Raw genomic sequence first — 17,582 nt, forward strand, 5'->3', positions numbered from 1 at the left:
TACCGAAGTAGATAAGTAGTTAGTTGAGGTTCCCCACTGGCTGGGGCGTACCTAGAGTGCACCGCCCTAGCATGTTTAGTCTTCCATAGCTTCGCGGGGACCGAAAGACTGCAAGGACTTTGTCCCTCATGGTACGTCAGTGTCGGCCCCGTACCTTCTCTTCTGATCCTAGTTTCGAGGATAGTGCCACGGTTGCCCAGAGAAGATGGACCAGTCGTAGTACTCCGAATGACTAGCATGCCAGCACGTCAGTGAACATGATGTACAGTGGTACCTGGACTGGATTCCATCCACAGCCCGGTGACCTATGACAACAGACGCTCTGGAACTGTGTGACCATCGACCACCAAATTGGGACTCGGCCCACGCATCTACGCACGCGCTGTGCCCCAGAAGCTCTCAGGCAATATTCATTCTGTCGTACAAGTGCGCTTGGTTAGCACGATGTATGGGTTTCTGCAATTTCAGGCCAGTCACCACGCAAACGTGCTACCTGCGCTATTTCTAATTTCTTTTCGTAATCCCAGGTTGATGTCATGATGCCATTATTGACATTCTGCATCTACTTCTCGGAAAATCAAGTCGAGTGTTGCTGGAGCGGAACAGCAGGAACTGTTAGGCAGTAGACTGAGTTCCCTAAGTCAGGCTCTTGTTTTTAGCTCACGAGGCCTTTCATTCTTATGCGCACGGACGGGAGACGCGTGAACTCCGGCTGACGAAGAGCAGAGGTACCCTCAGCCCTTTAGATCGGAGGGGCTATGAGGCTAGTCAGCTCGTACTTAGTTAGAGGGAGGGGAGCATCCTGGTAATGCAATTGTACGGCCGATTGAAGGACTCCGCATAGTGACCCGGCTGCGGATCTTTGAGGCGCTGTACTCCGTACATTGAGTCCATTTGCCTGGCCCTTCCCTGATCCACTTAGAGTTCACTTTCCCTGACTTTCTCCTCCACCCCCGTCCCAGGACCCACTGAAGCTCAATTGCTATGAGAGCTGAGAAAGTCTACTAGATCATGTGGATGCTGTCAGTTCTTTTTTCTCTTTTCTTTTTTTGGAGCGGCGAATTGCGGCTTTTTGCGGGGAAGTCCAGGACGTATCAGAGTTCGACCCAGCTGCCTGAATCAGGAATGTAGAAGCCATTGTAGCCTTTGTAGGTAATCGTCTGACCCAGACGATCATCATCTCCTAGGGTCCATGGACCAGATAAATTTCGAGCCATTGCCCTCTTCCGGGGAAGGTTTTGCCATGTTGATGTTAACAGTGATTCCTGGTCGTGGCGTCCGATGAGTGAGAGACAACCAAAAGTTCCATAACATCATCCTTTCTTTCTTTTTTCTTTTTCCTTTCCTTTATATTGATTGGATTCCAGGCAAACAAGGCGATGAACACCCTTTCATGCATTGGACTTATATTTCTTTTTCTGTCCTTCATTGCTGTTAGATTCCGAGAATATCTTCCCAGGCTTCAGCCCAAAAACCATTCACAAGATGTTAGTTGCGAGGACCTTAAGCCTCCTCCCATCAAAGGGAGGGAAAGATATAGAGTCATGATGGATATCCGGAAGCTAGATGCCCAAAACTGGCTTACCATCGACAAGAACTACATGGCGGAGCATCAGGTCCGGAGTCAATTGCTGCAACAAGAAAAACAAAAGGTCCTCCAATGTCTCCCAGAGTCATACGAAGCATGTCTTGAAGCGTTGGAGGAGGTGGTTGATTTCCTATGCCAACGGTTCCCAGACAAATTCGAACATAAGAGGTTCGGCAACGAGTCAACTGTTCATAACAAGGTGACCGGCGAAACGTTCGTGTTTGGGGGTCAAAACAAGCAGGTCGATCCGCTCGAGATAGCGGTGAGGTTGACCATGGAAGACCTAAGCATCTTGATGAAAAATGCGGACGACGAATACTATTTGTCAGTTTGAAGAGACCCTCCTTGGCCTACTTTCAGGGCAACAACAGCTGACCAACTAGGCAGGGCCGCCAGTGCAAGCCTCTTTCCGGTGGGATGGACTGTACAGGAACGAATTGGATGGACAATCTCCCGGCTTCATGAACCTGTGCCTCTGTGGCATCAGCAAGTCGCTGCTTCTGTTAGCAAGTTAGTGGATATGAAGCTCAGTAAAGAAGATAGGGAACTGACTTTCGATTAGGTTCTTGAACCGCCTCACGCCATCTTCACCAATGGAACGGTCAAACTACTTTGTTGAAGTGAAGCGCCCTGATGAAGACCTGTTTGAGACCCTTTATCGTCCTACGACATTATTTGAGGACAACCCCAACCCATCCCCTGAGGATATCGTCATCCGCCGTGAGCGACAGACCTTTCGTAGACTGCCTCGGACTGGAACACTCGTTTTCGGCGTCAAGACGTTTCTTACCACCTTGAATGAACTGCCAATGCAGGAGCTGCGAAATTTAGCCAAGGAAATCAAAAGCTGGCCGGACTATGTCGGCGAATACAAAGGAAGGGAAGTTTGGGGGGCGAAGGCGTTGGAATTCTGTGAGAAGCGAAGCCGAGAGGAAGAAAAGCTGAAGGAGGAGGTAGGGATGATGGAGGTGTAAAAAATCGGTGGGGTCACGACAACTTGTAGCACTATTCATTTCCTTTTCTTGCATCGGGAGGGCATTGTTTTGGTTTTAAAACGGGTGGGTGGCACTTTGATCTTTTTACTTGCGAAAGCGAACTCTTTTTTTTTTTTTTTTTTTTGGCATCAAATGCTGTCATGGTTGCTTCTTTTTTTCTTCCTTTTTTTCCTTCTGTCACCGTGATTTTATGAAGGGCAGACGAGAATTGTTCAATCCATGTACGCTATATCTGAATGATATATATGAAACTCAATTTCAACACCTCAAAGATAAGCCGAAGTGAGCAACTGAAATGTATGTACAAAGAATGATGTATTCAAATAGAGACCAGGGGGCAGGGAGAACCCAGAATATATATATGATAAGTGTCTATGCAACGACGTATTATAACCAAAAGCAAGTGGGAAAGTGCTTTCGCTCTAGTTCAAAGCAAACCTGGAAAGAAATTATATACCGCCAACAAGACGAAAGGGTATTTGATGCTGGATAATGTAATGCAACAGTCTATATCTTCGACCGAGGGGGCTCATCTTGTTTTAATCTTACAACACCCTATACCAACCATGCATTAGTGAGTCGGATTCGACAACGGACCGAGGAACAACAAACGAGTAATAAGGAGCATACCTCTTGCGTGCATGTGGCGATTAATGTTCCATCTTTAGACCAGATATTCTGGAGTACCAAACCCCTTCCCTCGCCAGCCCAAGGGCTCTCCATCTCCGTGACCATCCACTCGTCTGCGCGAAACGCCCAAGGGTTGTGGAAGTAAATCGAATGATCAAGACTGACCATCATGCCAACCTCTTTATGCTTATGTTTGTTTTTCGGGTCCTCAGCTTTACTGAGGGCGCCCTCCAGCCGACGGCGCAATTCTGCGGCCTCTTCTTCCTTCAACTCCTTGAACGCTCGTGAGATTTCGTCGTCATCCAAGTCAGATGGGTTTTTAAGTGCGTTTAGGGCTGCTTTGAGTTCGGCGGGGGAGGCAAACCGAGGGATGTCATGGACGCGCGATACAGTTCCGATGAAATAACTATCGGTCACATAGGCGAGGGCGGAAAGATGGGCGTGGTGGCCGCCGGCCTCGGAGATGTTGCCTCGTGCGCGCATGCAGCGTCGGATTCGTTTATCTTCAGGCTTGGACGAATCCCCTGAGCCAGTTAGCATGACCGGAACTTCATCCAACTCGTAGCATAACACGCAAGTCATGACGCTTACGGTTCACAGTCCCGAGCTTGTGCGACTCGAACGGCCCGCCTCCAGCGTTATAAAACTTCCTCTTTACGTCCGCAGAAGAATCATCCGGCAGCGTAACAGCAGGCATTGATGTCGCATGTTCCAGCTTCTTCTTCCCGCCGCTGTTGGCCCTGCTGAAACTCAAGGTGGTGGTGAAAATTGGTCGTCCGCGCTGCCTGGCTTGGACAGTGCGCGTTATGAAGCTCCTTCCATCGCGCACTCGCTCGACATGGTATAGAATGGGCATTTCGGAATCGCCGGCGAGGACGAAATAGCAGTGCATGCTGTGGACGGCGAAATCCGACGGAACCGTCCGCATCGCCGCGGCGAGCGACTGGGCAATTGCCGCACCCCCGTAGATGCCCCGCGCGCCAGGTGGGTGCCAGAGAGGACGAGTATTCGTAAAGACATCCTGTTGAGGGGAATAGAATGGTTAGAGACATGACAAGGAAGGTGGTACGGATTTAGACAAACGGACTGGACCAATATCTATCACGGGCGTTAACTCTAGGACATTTTCGATGGGGGCTTTGGAAGAATCCAGCGGGGGAGGTTCAAAGAGAGTCACTCTTTTCGCCATGACTGGGGTTTAGACAGTATGCAGATGGTTCTACACAAGGAGATAAAAATGGCAACTTAATAACGAAGGAAGAAAAGTATTGAACTCATGGTAGAGAGGGAGAAAGGTTGAGGAAGGAACTTTTGACCCCGTGGATGACGCGGGCAATGGTTTCCTAATCGGGTAATTACCGAGGCGTTCCTGTTTCAACTTCCCATGGTTTCGTGCCGAATCTCCGTCGGCAGTTCTATTCTTCCTCTCTAGATAAGCCTACGAAGAACTACCACTTGTTTGCTCCCAACACACCAAGTCTGGCTCTTTTATTTTTATTTTTATTTTTATTTTTTCCCCCTCCTTCTCTCCTTTGTATCCAATTATTTTCTCATACCCTCGTATACACGATTGGGAAGACTCGCTTCACAAAACACTGGCTTCTTTCTAAGCTACGAATGTAATAGACACGCAAAGTTTCTATATTGCTGTAAGCACGGCTGCAGAAAGCATGTGATGTCTGGATCAGAGTCGAAAGAAAGTATCGGATTATAAAGATCCTCGGTAGATCACCTTCGACATTATTGGTTGGCCTTCGTTTTCCCAACACATTCGTAGCCTCCGTAGATCCTTCGAATTCTGCCTTGTTGGGTATAGTATCGTGTAAGCCATACTCAGCTAGTCTCTTATACTCAGACAACCGGAGACTGGAGATTCTAGCGCGATATATGCTTGGTAGTGATGAAAATGAATCCGACGACCAGTCAAGGAAGGGCTGAGATATTTCGCAGTAAATTACTCCATCATCTCGCTTCATTGTTATGCATCTAGGCTGACCAAATCAGCTATAATAGCTGCTCTCGCGAGGAGGAGGCATGAAGGAATCCCATCCTTTGCCCGGATTGATGTGTTCTGGAACTTTAACCCTGAAAGTCTTTTGCATAACCTTGGAGCTCGATTTCTTTTTACTTTGATTTTCTTGAAGAAGTCGGAGGAGCTGTTGTCGTTGCATCTCCTCTTCAGTCAAAGGGATTATTGTACGGTCGGCCTCGTCGACTCGAATCTCGTCGGCGATGTCGTTTCCATAGGCCCATAATGCGCACAACGCGTAGACGACTGCGAATATAGAGGCAAGGACCATGCCCACTGTTTCCAAGCGACCGACCGGGAGTAGCTTTCGACAGAGAATATTGAGAACGACGTTCAACAGTCCGAGGAGGTTGGACAATAGACAAGGCCTGTGTGGTGGTGAGATTGTAATCCAAAAAGAAGGTTGGGGCCCGGGGGAGGGAAAGAAAAAAGAAGGAAAAAAAAAAAAAAAAAGCATCGGGCATTTACAGGAAGACAGAATGAATCAAGTATGTACGCTTACGATACTGGGCGCAAAATAAGATGAGCGACAGAAGGTATGCGTTTCCGATCAATGCCAATGCTGCTACAGCTGTGCCGGTCTTGTCTCCGAGAGAATCATCCTTGGCGTCTTCAAAAGCTAAAGGCATGACCAGGAACCTTTGCGATAGTATGTCAGTCATCAAATTGTTTATACGCAGGAGGGCAGAAGAAAACATACCCCACAAGCGTCAAGTTCGACGATAGGCCCGCCAGGAATTTCCAAGTCGCCCGCACTGTTTCGTGATCGATGGGTTGTTGTTCCTGCGACACAAGTCCAAGCTCTTGATATTGAGGCGAATCCATGTTTCGTCTCCTGCGAAATTATACGAGAGATGGTCTAGGTCTAGTAATATTATACAGGTCCTAGAAGAGACCAGTAGCTCACATATAGGATATAGATAACAGAGAGATTCTGCTGGTAACGACAATCAATAGTATTAATATAAGTCCAGAATATTAAACAATATTAGAACGACCGATGGAATGAGATTCAAGCCGGAAGAAAAACGCAAAAATGCTGATAAACGAAGGACAGCAACCAAAATATCAAGGGGGTAGTGGTAAAGGAGATATTAACCGTACGATATTGGAGAAGAAGAGAAGAGAGAAGAAAGAAGAAAGAAAAAAGAGAGGCAGGGGGATTTAATGAAGTCGCAAGAAAACAAACGGTCTCAGCTTAGATTGTAAATCATGCGCGCCCGTGCTCTGGGATTGGCTCTCGAACCTGCAAGCAACAGGGATGATTAATTCTCTCCACCTTTAGCACATTTAGGAGGAGTAGTTAGGGATTCTTGACGTCTGACTTGCTTGGATTGAAATCTAACTTGCAAACAAGAAAGTTTGTAATCTGCACTGCTCAGCCACAGGTACACTGGCGAACAGTGCCAAAGCCAACATTCAAACAGTGATAAGCAGACAAAAATAGTAACTTTTGTCCTCTGCTGCATCATGGAGGAATGCCACAGTTTCCCCCCTCCAATCTGAATTTCCCCACTCATCCCGAGACTAAGAACGAGCAAGGAGCATGTAAGTTATCATAGCCACTTTCCCAATTCGTCCGAGATAAGATCTAAAAATAATGATACTATTCACATATTAATCTCATGACCTTGGGAATTTTGATGAGGGGAAAATATATATATATAAATTAAATAAAAAAGAGAAGGGAAGAGAGAGAGAGAGAGAGAGAGAGCAAAGATGAATTTTCTCCGTGTTATGAATTTTATATATTTTTCTTTTATATATCATCACCTTGATGTCGCTCGAAGTCTACCGACCATTCTGATTCTCTAGATCCTTGGGCTCAACATGAATCACAGAAACCTCACTCGACCTTCCCACGCTTCGATCTGTTTGTGGTCCCCGAGTATCGACCTCCTTTAACCGCTTGAGCTCTTGACAGAACTTGCTGCTCTCTCGGATACGAACGCCGTACCGAATGAAGACAAATGGAATTACTGTGACCCCAAGGCTCAAAAATCCAACAAGAGTATATGCCCAATTTACCCCAAGGCGATCGAACATTGGCTTGGTCGCTAACGGCAACATAGCCCCCAGAATACTCCGTGTACAAGCGGATGCAGACATAGCGCTAGCAGAGTAGGTCTCGTAGGCGTCCGCCATGTAGTTGGCCATGGCCATGAAATTCAACAAGTATCCGGCCCCGAACGGAATTCCTGACAATGCAGGAACCGACCAGTGAACGTTGGGAAAAGCTGTCCAACCCATGAAGAAGATAGCTACAACGTATAGTGGCCCCCCGAGGCAAGCAAGGGGAAGACGACGATATTCTTCAATATATGCCCATTTCGCATTCCGGGCTTTGGCTCGGGATAAGAACCGGTCGTACCAGATGAATATCATGCAAGCAACTACCGCGCCGACGCCGACTGCACTGGGAAATCAGTACTATTCTCGAGAGCTCAGGCTTCATAGGACTTACTTGGAAGGAAGCAAAGCCCAGATTTAGCTGGTCCCATTCCGTAGATACCTGCATTCATTTCCCAAGTTAGTACGTTGACGTGCAGCCTTCCATGTTATTGGGAGAATTTGTTCCGAAAGGGTCGCTATAGGGCAGGGTGGGCAACAGGGCGAAAGTACCACTAACCTTGAAAAACCAATGGATAGGCCTGAAAGTAAAGATAGAATATTGCGTAGGTAAGGGCGAGGTATAAGCAAGAACAGGATGTGATAGGCTCATAGAACAACATTCGCAATGGCCGTGCCAAGTTGATGGCGAGTGTTCGTTTAAAACCTCGGCTATCGAGATCCAACGGCGACACTATATTTAAGTTGCCCGTCTCTTTCCGTAGCCTCTTAGCTCTTTGTTGAAGAATTATAGGCGCGTATGTTTCAGGCATCAGGAGAACCGTAGGTAGACTAATGCCTGCATACGCAAGACCAAACCAGAAACATGATCTCCAGCCATAACTCACGAGGAAACCTGACGCTAGAGGCCCAAGGACGGGTCCTATGGTTGTAGCCTATAAAAAGTGGGTTAATACCCCAACAAACACGAACAACAACACTACTGCTGAGGATTGGGCGTTTACCGTCATGTAATACGCCATGAGTCGACCACGAGCCGTAGGATCTGCCTCTATATCGGCATATATGCCGCCAACGACAGCGATAGGCGCAGAAGCAGCCATTCCATCGAGTAATCTGAAGATAAGCAAAGATGGATACGACTTTGCCAGGGCAGATGCCATCATGAAAATGGTATATAACAGAAAAGCTATCAATAAAGGAGACCTTCGTCCCTTAGCCTCCGATAAGGGGCCCCATAACAGAGGTCCCAGGATATAGCCGACGAGGAACATAGAAATCGGTAGGACAAGGATCTGCTGATTTGTCACGCTAAATTCATGGGCAATTGCTTTTGTAGCTCCGCCTGTGACTGAGGACCCGACAGTGCTATTCATGACCTCATTGGCACCAGTAACAAGCACAAGGATTTTCCAAAACTAGTTCATTAGTATGGAAATATTACGTTGTAGGAACTTCTTGATTCCGGACAGTTCCACTATACCTTCGACCAATTGTTAGGGTGCTCTGGATCATGTGGCTTAAAAGCCACCACGGTTTTCGATTCCGTATGACAGCAACTCCAGGGAGAAAATGTACTTGATTGACTCTCAGAAGAACGGCGGTCATCGCCTTGATCGTTACTAGGCAAGCTATGTGATTTTTCTGGTGAGGTGATGATTTCCTCTAATAAGCATGTTAGCTCAAGTGCAGGATCTGGTCGAACGTTCAGAAACAAACCGTTTATTATCTCTCTTGTATGACATGATTTCACTGGCAGTGGGTTGTTAGACATGTTGATATGTTGGCCTTCAAGTAACTTGTGGATCTTACACCATATAATGACACCAAGGAGCTTTGGGATGTCGGGTTTAATAAACGGCTGTCGTAGCCTTTAATTTTCAAGGAGCCCATGAGTAATAGACAGGAGTCGTCATCTATGATAATGTCAAGTATTTCAAATATCCCCCTGTGATGCCCTCTATTAGTACAAAGAGGCGAAGTGGATCATGATCTGCTCGATGAGTATGTGGGTTTGTGTAAACATGTTGATCCACCCACCAAAAAAGAGCGCCCTGTCATTCTCCGATCAACTGTCGAGCAGTAACTGGACCAGAGGTACCATAGCATCTGAAGCAAGGCATGGTTTAGTCCTTTGTGTTTCTCTGAGAACTAGTAAGTAGATCAACGTATTCCAAATGATTCACCCTAAGCCCTACCAAGTGCTTAGAGTTCAGGTTCATTCATAGCAAGAGCGGATCTTCATTAGCAGCGCACTTTTATTGAACTCAACCTTAACTTGGAAAAGCTTGTCTATAGCACCCATAGTCCGGCACACATTCTTAAGTTGCAGTGACAGCTTCGACTAAATTGAAGTGTTATGTATGTGAGTACTGTTGCTTCACCTGATGATTCAGGTCATATAGATTCCGCCTGACTGGAGAATGTTTAGGAGTAGTTGCCAAGATTGTCGGTTTGCGTGGAGCCCTCTAGTGCTGTTAAACTTCGCAAGTCCCTTGCATTGATATCTTTCCCTTCGGAAGCAGACCCGCCACGGACAGAACGCCGAAGAGAAAGAACAGCGAACTTGCCCTTTAGGAGAGCGAAAGAAAATTGTCTGATTCTTTATCGTCGAGACCTATATCATGTATGATCCGTCGCTTGATCATTGCAGTTGAGGTTTTCTTGTGTACGAATAACAGCTTCATTGGAGACAACCGGGTTGACGGAGCCGCGTCATGACAAGCATTCCTGAATAACACTAAGCGATAACCTGAGCGAACTACTTTTAACTCCTAACTCAAATAGTGGGGCATATCTACGTAGTTGCTAGGAATATTGTAATGACCATCTTTTCCGAATCTGCCAATGCAACGAACAGCAGACGGTCAACCTAGAAAGAAATAGCTACAGTTGGCTGCGGTGAATGTCCCGTACAACGTATGGGTGGAGGCGAGGGTTGGATTGATCATTTAAAGGAAGAAGCTAAATAACAAGGTACTGTTGATATGTCCGCTTGTAAAACCTGCCAGAATGTTGTCTTTGAATTTGAAACAACAGGTAATCTTGTTTGGGGCATGGGGTCATCACGGGGATGTCATGTGGAATCGTGAGCTGTACGCGTAAACTGGATATATTATCCACTATTCTGCGTTCAGATGATTTAACTACTTCAGCTAAGGGTATAAAACAAGTAAAATGATTAGTAAACAGTAGCTTTTCTCGATATAAGCAAAGTATAATGGTGCTCATAGTAGTCGGTGAAGGCCCCTGTTATATCTCCAAAGAGCTAGCGATGGTTTTATTTTATTTTAATTTTTTTTTCTTGTTAGGGACCGACATAGCAACATGATTGATAAAAACCCAAAAATGTCAATTTCAGCCGCTAGATGGGTATTCGAAAGGTCTTAGCATATAATAGTTTGATCGCCCACCAACTCATACCACCGCCGGATAATAGGTCAAAATTACACCTTGTCAGATATCTGTAAGGCACAGATAGGCCGGTCAATCCTCGTAAATCCCCTCCTCACTATCAATAGATTAGCTCAAAGAAGCCTTATATTGAGAAAGCATATGAAGGGATGGGTGAAATGGCGCTTACAATGGCTCCCGAAGGCTTTCTCTCCCTTCTGCGGCCGAACTGACCCAGACACTGACCTGCATTGCAAAAACAGGAAATACCCCATAACCTTTCTTATCGATGATAACTGTCTTTGGATGCCACCCCAGAATGTCTGTCCATCGCTCCTTGGCATGGCTCCGCCCGACATACATACGTTTCTGAGACGCACCACCGTTGCTCATGATGCATGCTAGGCCAGATGGATGATGCAGATTGCCATAACGAACGAATCCTACTAATTTGTTAGGCGGCCATGAGCCAGCACATTGAATACTGTTTAGGGTGCACACCGATGCAATTGGCCTGATCAAAATAGTCGCATTGTACGCCGTAAGCGTACAGCTTGCGAGCCCGTGCAAGAACTGGAAGCTTTCCGCCACAGGATGGGGTCATAGGATGTTTGACGCCGCGTCGGATACCGTAAAGGTCTCCATAAAATATACACGGCTGCCCCTTGTCTCGGAGTAGAATCAATGCATAGGCGAGAGGCTTGAAGAATGATGCGATCGGAGCCTGGGTAGTTTATTAGCTGTCCCCAAGATCGAAAAGGATAATGTGTCCCTACCTCTAGGGACTGTCCTGGTTGCTATAGGAAAACTGATTAACATCTCCATGGATGCTGATCCACGATCAGTCTTCCTCTTACCGTATCATGATTCATAACTAGAGTCTACTCGTACGGTAAGTATAGTGCAAACGAAGGATAAGATCGAACTGGTCTTACGATTGCGTGTGCAGGCTTGTTCTCTACCAGCGTATTATCGAAAATTTTGCGAAGATCTTCCCCTGTGCGCGAGATCCTCGAGAAGCGTCCGACCAAGGGTGCATCGAACAGAGCCAGCTGGTAATCCATCACCTGTAGATAACGCGTAAGAACCCTGACATCGCCGCTCCAGTACTCTGCAACGAAGAAAAATCGCGGCCCGACAGTTGCTCGAACATGATTGACAAATTTCTTCTGAAACTCAGCCGAGTAGTGTTTGCTTGCATCTAACCTCATGCCACAGAGAGGTAGCTGGTTTCCTACCCATTCTCCCCACCAGAGAACGTCCTTCTGAACTTCTAGGTTGGAATAATCTAGGTCGGCGAACATAAGATAGTCATAATTTCCCTTCTCGTGAGCCACATCATCAGACCATCTTTTGCTGGCAACTTTGTATATCGCATTCTTCTTCCGGGTTTCATCCCAGTCAACGCCGCTGAAATGATGCCAACTATATTTCATGGGACTATATATGCCGCCACGGCCCGGGAAACTGAATCCAACCCAGCCCTCAATCTCCTTTGCAGCGGATATTTCAACACTGCGATCTTTTGTCCCAGCCAGAATATTAGTTAGCCTACTTATATCGTTTCTCTAAGACTAGAGATCATACATACCTTTTGGGTCCACTTTTACAGCTGAAAATCGTTCTGTATAATCTGCACCAGCTTTGTGATTAAGGACTGCATCCCAGCAAATGCCAATACCGAGATCCCGCGCAGAGGAAGCTAGTGATTGGAGCTCTTCCTTGCTACCCCATTTTGTAGATCGTGATCCTTTCTGGTCAAATTCTCCTAGATCGTATAGATCATAGATGTCATAGCCATTACCGGAACGGGTCATTGCTTTACATCCCGGTGGGATCCAAATACTGTCAACACCGATTGATTTTAGACTAATTAGTGAGCGTTGAAGACGTTTCCAGTGCCCTTGATCATCTGGAACATGCCATTCGAAGCCCTGTAGCATCAGCGAATTGTCAGGAGTATCCCATGATGGGAGTTTAGCTAGATGCTCTGCCTCTTCTATGCATGATCGCGTATTTAGTATCCACAGACTGACAGCTTATCTATAGAGAAACAAGAGAACTGACTTTCGATCCTCTTCCATTTTCTTCTTTCTTCCCTTGCTTTGGGATCACACCAGGACGGGATGGGTAACATTGATGGTTTGAATAGAAAGAAAGCCGCTGTGAGAGACTACGAAGTGAAGCTGATGAATACGTTCAACAAGTAAAAGACTGATTTTCTGACAGGTATAGCCAAATATCGGACGGGTGCGTCATCATGCGCCATTCTACTTCAATAGACGTATCAACTGCTTCAGTACCCAAGCAGTCGGTGTGAAACACCGGTCAGATACTGTATGACTTTGCAAGACATGATAGACCTGCTGTCAGGTGTTTAGTGGATACAAATCAGAGCAAGCAAACAAGCGCCTTCGATTCGAGTTGACGATTAGGTGGTGATTGAGCCTTTGTCTTGACCGCCACGAGTTACCAGGGCTGTTCATAGTTGACTTGTTAATCACGGCGCCAGCAGCAAAGTTTGGCAGTTTCCTCAATAAAGAACGAATTAAGAACTCGACCTTAATTGTGAGATCTTTTTTTCTTTTTTCTTTTTTCTTTTTTCTTTTTTCTTTCTTTTGCTTTCTCCTTCTCCAGGCTAATTTTGGGTGCAAGTTCAAGTTTGTGAAAGGAACCAGGAGATATTGCACCAATTAAAGATGGTACAATCATCCGGGGGCTGCCTCAGGTATCAATAAGGGATGCCACCGGGTGGGGATCCGAGGGAGTGACATATCAAACCGGGAACAGTTGAATGGCCAAGAGATATTAAGTAAAATATTAAGTAAAGCCCGATAAAAAAATGTCATAGTTATCGAAATAATAGGACACTGTAACTCAGTCCATTCTTTGCCCTGTGATCACTGACTCACAGGTCATGGAAATGCTCTGGTCATTCTCTTGGTATAGGAGTTCATGTTCCAAGTTCATGTTCATCGGGCGGTCATGAATGCCTGAGGCTACTAATTGCCAGTATCAGATCCGGCTGGATATCGTCGGACACGTAGCTTTTTCTTTTTCTTTTTCTTTTTTTTTTTTTTTAATCCTTTCCAAGGACTGGGTGAAAATTGGGAGAATGAAATGAAGAAGACTGATAGACAGAGAGGATTATATGAATACTCTCTGTATAAGTAGCACCCATAGGCAATCCAATAGATAATGGTATCAAGAAGATATGGATATCTTTTCTCTGCTGTTGACCGGGCGATCGGAGTTAAACGGTGGCAAGTCGTAGTCGTGCCGTCGACCCTCACCCGCATTGGCCGCGAAAAGTTTTCGGGTTGCGACTAGTGCCGACGCCATCCCTTTCAAATCCTCTCCTCCCGGATTCAATTTCTTTCCATCTCAATCCCTACTGAGCTTCAATTGCTTGACATTTCCACCCTCCCATCTCCCCACTCCTCTCTTCCCTTTTCCTTTTTGTGTTTAGAGCAGAGTACGACTCTTCATATAATATAATGTCCGCTAAAGCCGAATCTCCCGCGCCCGCTGCTCCTCAGCAGCTCAGCGGCCTTGCTCTCTACTCCAGATTCGCCTTCGCTGGTGCTGTCTGCTGTTCCGTCACCCACGGAGCTCTTACTCCTGTCGATGTGTAAGTCCAATTTGGTCGCCCTATTGGCATTCAATGCGCCTTGTTCCGGCGTTCCGGCTTGAAGTGTCCGTACTGACGTTCCCTTTCCTGTGCAGCGTCAAGACCAGAATCCAGCTTGACCCCGTCACCTACAACCGTGGTATGATCGGTGGTTTCCGTCAGGTTATTGCCAACGAGGGTGCTGGCGCTCTCCTCACTGGTTTCGGTCCTACCGCCGCCGGTTACTTCCTCCAGGGTGCTTTCAAGTTCGGTGGTTATGAGTTCTTCAAGCAGCAGTGGATCAACCAGCTCGGTTACGAGACTGCCTCCAACAACCGCACCGCTGTTTACCTTGCCTCTTCCGCCACCGCCGAGTTCTTCGCTGATATCGCCCTTTGCCCTCTTGAAGCCACCCGTATCCGTCTCGTTTCCCAGCCCACTTTCGCTACCGGTCTCTTGAACGGTTTCGGTAAGATCCTTAAGAACGAGGGTGTCGGCGCTTTCTACTCTGGATTCGGTCCCATTCTTTTCAAGCAGTAAGTTTGCACGCGTTCCTTGCCGAGCTTGGGCAAACACAAGTCTAATTGACATTTCTAGGGTTCCCTACACCATGGCCAAGTTCGTCGTTTTCGAGAAGGTTTCTGAGGCTATCTACCGCAGTTTCGACAAGGACACCCTCACCGATGGTGCTAAGACTACTATCAACCTTGGCTCTGGTCTCATTGCTGGTTTCGCTGCCGCTCTCGTCTCCCAGCCCGCCGATACTATGCTGAGCAAGATCAACAAGACCCCCGGTGAGCCTGGTGAGGGTACCATCTCTCGTCTCGTCAAGATCGGTAAGGAGCTCGGTCTCCGTGGCTCCTACGCCGGTATTGGTGCCCGTCTGTTCATGGTTGGTACCCTGACTGCTGGTCAGTTCGCCATCTACGGTGACATCAAGCGTCTCTTGGGTGCCACTGGTGGTGTTGAGATCGGCAAATAGATTATTACCACATGACTAGTTTGGTGTACTATATGCTACTAGATTTGCGTTAAAAATATCTGTTCTCAATAGATTTCCCTTCGTGCGATTTATATCTCTGCGATTGCAGCTGCATGATATCCACTACAAACCGGTACAGGCCGAGGATCATGCTATGGGTATGCTGTAATAATTTCTTCTATTTTTATGAACGTTCGGGTAGTGTACTAGTAGTGACGTGCACTCCTATCTTATCGTATTGTCAGATCAGAAGGCGGAACGATTCCATCGTGTGAGATGAGCTGTAGAGAGGAGCATCCTTCGAATGCATCCTAAAGCCCAAGCATTCCAGTGCCGTTCTATCTAACGACGGAGTAAGCACCCGGTCCATCGAATGCTCTGCTGCACGCCGTACATAATATCTTATCTAGTGACTTCCAAAGATATTTATCCTTTAATTTATCAAATAAACCATTTGGGAGTGCTTTAAGTATATGCTCAGAGGATAGTTACGTATCTCTGCTTAACAAAAGAGCATTGTGAAAATTATGCCTAAGGCGGTAAAGGTGGTTTCAGCATCAATAGGGCAGAATGAATGCCAAGAACTTCATGTCTACCCCATAAGTTTGACTGGTCGATTTGGTGCCTCAGGAACAACTATATACATACCGTTCTCCACGGGGAGCAACAGGATAGTATGCAATATACACAAGGAACAGGTTCCGTGATAACTTAATGACCGAGGATACATTGAAGGGCAAAAGCAACCTAGACAGAAAATTTCTGAGGTTTTGGAAACCCTATTTATGATACAACGAGCTCTGCAATGAGCCCGTCCGAACACCGGACAGAGGTGCTGCAACAATGAAAAGACATCCTGTCAAGAGAGGTTAGGTAAGGATAAGTTCCCGCCTGCTTTCGGTCATTCTGTCAGGCTGCTGATATCTTTAATCTAGAAGGCATGATTTAGTTGATACTAGTAGTTTGGAGTCGGGTAGTAGGGTTGAGCTCGCACAAACCCATCTAAACCTAGTGATGTCCACTTGCGATACCGGGATTAGACGGCGTAACTCCTCAACATCATACTGTGATGGTTGAGCCTGGCTGATTGGGTTGTTTGTTTTGGAATATTGTCCGGCATTGGAACGTTAGTCCAGTTCCTCGTCATCGTCTCTGGCGCAGTAAACTCGACTAGAGGACTAGCCAATAAATATGGCCAACCTTGTATGTACATGAGCCTAGACAATATAAGCATAACACACCAAGCTCAGAGATCAATGTTATATAGTCTTCTAGTCCATATTAGCCGCCTATGGTGTGGAATCCACTGAATCGATATTGAACAATCTGCTCATCAAGAATATGCCTAAATGTATGCCTGGTAGTGAGCCTCATGGTGTGCTTGGTGCCAGAGCAAGTGAGCTTCAGGGTGTTCACTGTGGCGATGAACTCTGGGGGCCCGACTCACTTAGTTGGATGGGCTGCATGGTAGATCGGCGTTGGGTATAGTACTGTTTGGTTATATTTTCTGTTCGTTGGTGCCGAAGGCGGGTGGTAGGCTTTGCGTCGGAGGGAGCGGATGGAGGAGAGAAGGAGGGTAGTGGTGGGACTACTGTCCCAATTGCTGCGTCAAGGGGCGAAGTAGGTTATGCAGATGCGAAAAATCAGTTAATATCCACCGTATTGAGTTAGATACACTCTGATGGAGTTTTTCTTTGCTACTATGAGGTTGTGTTCAGTCATACCTAGTTTGACATTGTTTCCATATTTAAAATACTCTGATATTCCTCGAGAACCAAAACCAATATTACAAAGTTGATAGCATCCGTCAGATATATCATAGGTTGTAGAAGGCAACCCATCAAGGCACAAGAGGGCATTCGAGGAATCGTAGGCATCAATGAACATGAGACTGGGTCTTCGAGGAACTTGAAGAGAGATATGTGGGCGAGGCAAAGAAGACAGAAAAAAGTTTGCATAGTGCTAATAGCAGAGACCTCGGCCTAAAGGGCATAGAACAAATGATCTCTGAGATCAATGAGCCCTCCCCGTCTTGTCTGCCACATTCGCGGCAAGTCAGAAATTTCTGCTGCCCTCACGACAACAAACTCTGTTCATGTATTGCCAAGGCAGTCCATAGAGAAACTAAATACAGGTTGCATATGTTCTCCATAGTGCTTTGCCAGATGGCGAGTCTCTATTGGAGAAGAGATGGCCACTTTTGAGTACTTAGATGGAGGAAAGGCACTAACAGAAGCGAGCTCATACCGTGTCTTCTTCGCCCCGCACTGTGCCTACTCAATTTA

At 46.5% G+C, this 17,582-nt stretch overlaps 6 protein-coding genes across 6 annotated transcripts; 2 read left to right on the forward strand and 4 right to left on the reverse strand.

The window, feature by feature from the left end:
* Positions 1-1,280: 1,280 nt before the first annotated feature.
* Positions 1,281-2,578, forward strand: BDV27DRAFT_44824 (heme-dependent oxidative N-demethylase family protein). Its single transcript, XM_032076665.1, has 3 exons — positions 1,281-1,912; positions 1,976-2,098; positions 2,151-2,578. The coding sequence occupies exons 1-3, from the start codon at positions 1,380-1,382 to the stop codon at positions 2,560-2,562; spliced, it is 1,068 nt and encodes a 355-aa protein (XP_031923189.1). The 5' UTR covers positions 1,281-1,379; the 3' UTR covers positions 2,563-2,578.
* Positions 2,579-2,781: 203 nt separating this feature from the next.
* Positions 2,782-4,526, reverse strand: BDV27DRAFT_135065 (thioesterase-like superfamily-domain-containing protein). Its single transcript, XM_032068438.1, has 4 exons — positions 4,301-4,526; positions 3,805-4,234; positions 3,214-3,737; positions 2,782-3,138 (listed from the first exon to the last, which is right to left on the reverse strand). Exons 1-4 carry the CDS (start codon positions 4,400-4,402, stop codon positions 3,091-3,093), a joined length of 1,104 nt encoding a protein of 367 aa, XP_031923190.1. The 5' UTR covers positions 4,403-4,526; the 3' UTR covers positions 2,782-3,090.
* Positions 4,527-5,070: 544 nt separating this feature from the next.
* Positions 5,071-6,160, reverse strand: BDV27DRAFT_44846 (uncharacterized protein). Its single transcript, XM_032076666.1, has 3 exons — positions 5,943-6,160; positions 5,711-5,881; positions 5,071-5,610 (listed from the first exon to the last, which is right to left on the reverse strand). Exons 1-3 carry the CDS (start codon positions 6,065-6,067, stop codon positions 5,214-5,216), a joined length of 693 nt encoding a protein of 230 aa, XP_031923191.1. The 5' UTR covers positions 6,068-6,160; the 3' UTR covers positions 5,071-5,213.
* Positions 6,161-7,077: 917 nt separating this feature from the next.
* On the reverse strand, positions 7,078-9,086 carry BDV27DRAFT_148978 (MFS transporter; the record flags this gene model as incomplete). The annotated part of the gene is made up of 7 exons (XM_032070988.1): positions 7,078-7,113; positions 7,223-7,653; positions 7,707-7,754; positions 7,872-8,247; positions 8,317-8,730; positions 8,796-8,923; positions 9,032-9,086. 7 exons carry the CDS (start codon positions 9,084-9,086, stop codon positions 7,078-7,080), a joined length of 1,488 nt encoding a protein of 495 aa, XP_031923192.1.
* Positions 9,087-10,798: 1,712 nt separating this feature from the next.
* On the reverse strand, positions 10,799-13,061 carry BDV27DRAFT_148979 (alpha-amylase; the record flags this gene model as incomplete). Its single annotated transcript, XM_032070989.1, has 9 exons — positions 10,799-10,823; positions 10,896-11,148; positions 11,207-11,429; positions 11,563-11,586; positions 11,641-12,227; positions 12,297-12,699; positions 12,823-12,919; positions 12,954-12,999; positions 13,031-13,061. 9 exons carry the CDS (start codon positions 13,059-13,061, stop codon positions 10,799-10,801), a joined length of 1,689 nt encoding a protein of 562 aa, XP_031923193.1.
* Positions 13,062-14,086: 1,025 nt separating this feature from the next.
* BDV27DRAFT_135072 (putative mitochondrial phosphate carrier protein (Mir1)) lies at positions 14,087-15,462 on the forward strand. Its single transcript, XM_032068439.1, has 3 exons — positions 14,087-14,336; positions 14,432-14,851; positions 14,913-15,462. Exons 1-3 carry the CDS (start codon positions 14,203-14,205, stop codon positions 15,295-15,297), a joined length of 939 nt encoding a protein of 312 aa, XP_031923194.1. The 5' UTR covers positions 14,087-14,202; the 3' UTR covers positions 15,298-15,462.
* Positions 15,463-17,582: the final 2,120 nt, after the last annotated feature.

Source organism: Aspergillus caelatus (genome assembly GCF_009193585.1).
Source record: "Aspergillus caelatus strain CBS 763.97 unplaced genomic scaffold BDV27scaffold_228, whole genome shotgun sequence".
Taxonomy (NCBI): Eukaryota; Fungi; Ascomycota; class Eurotiomycetes; order Eurotiales; family Aspergillaceae; genus Aspergillus; species Aspergillus caelatus.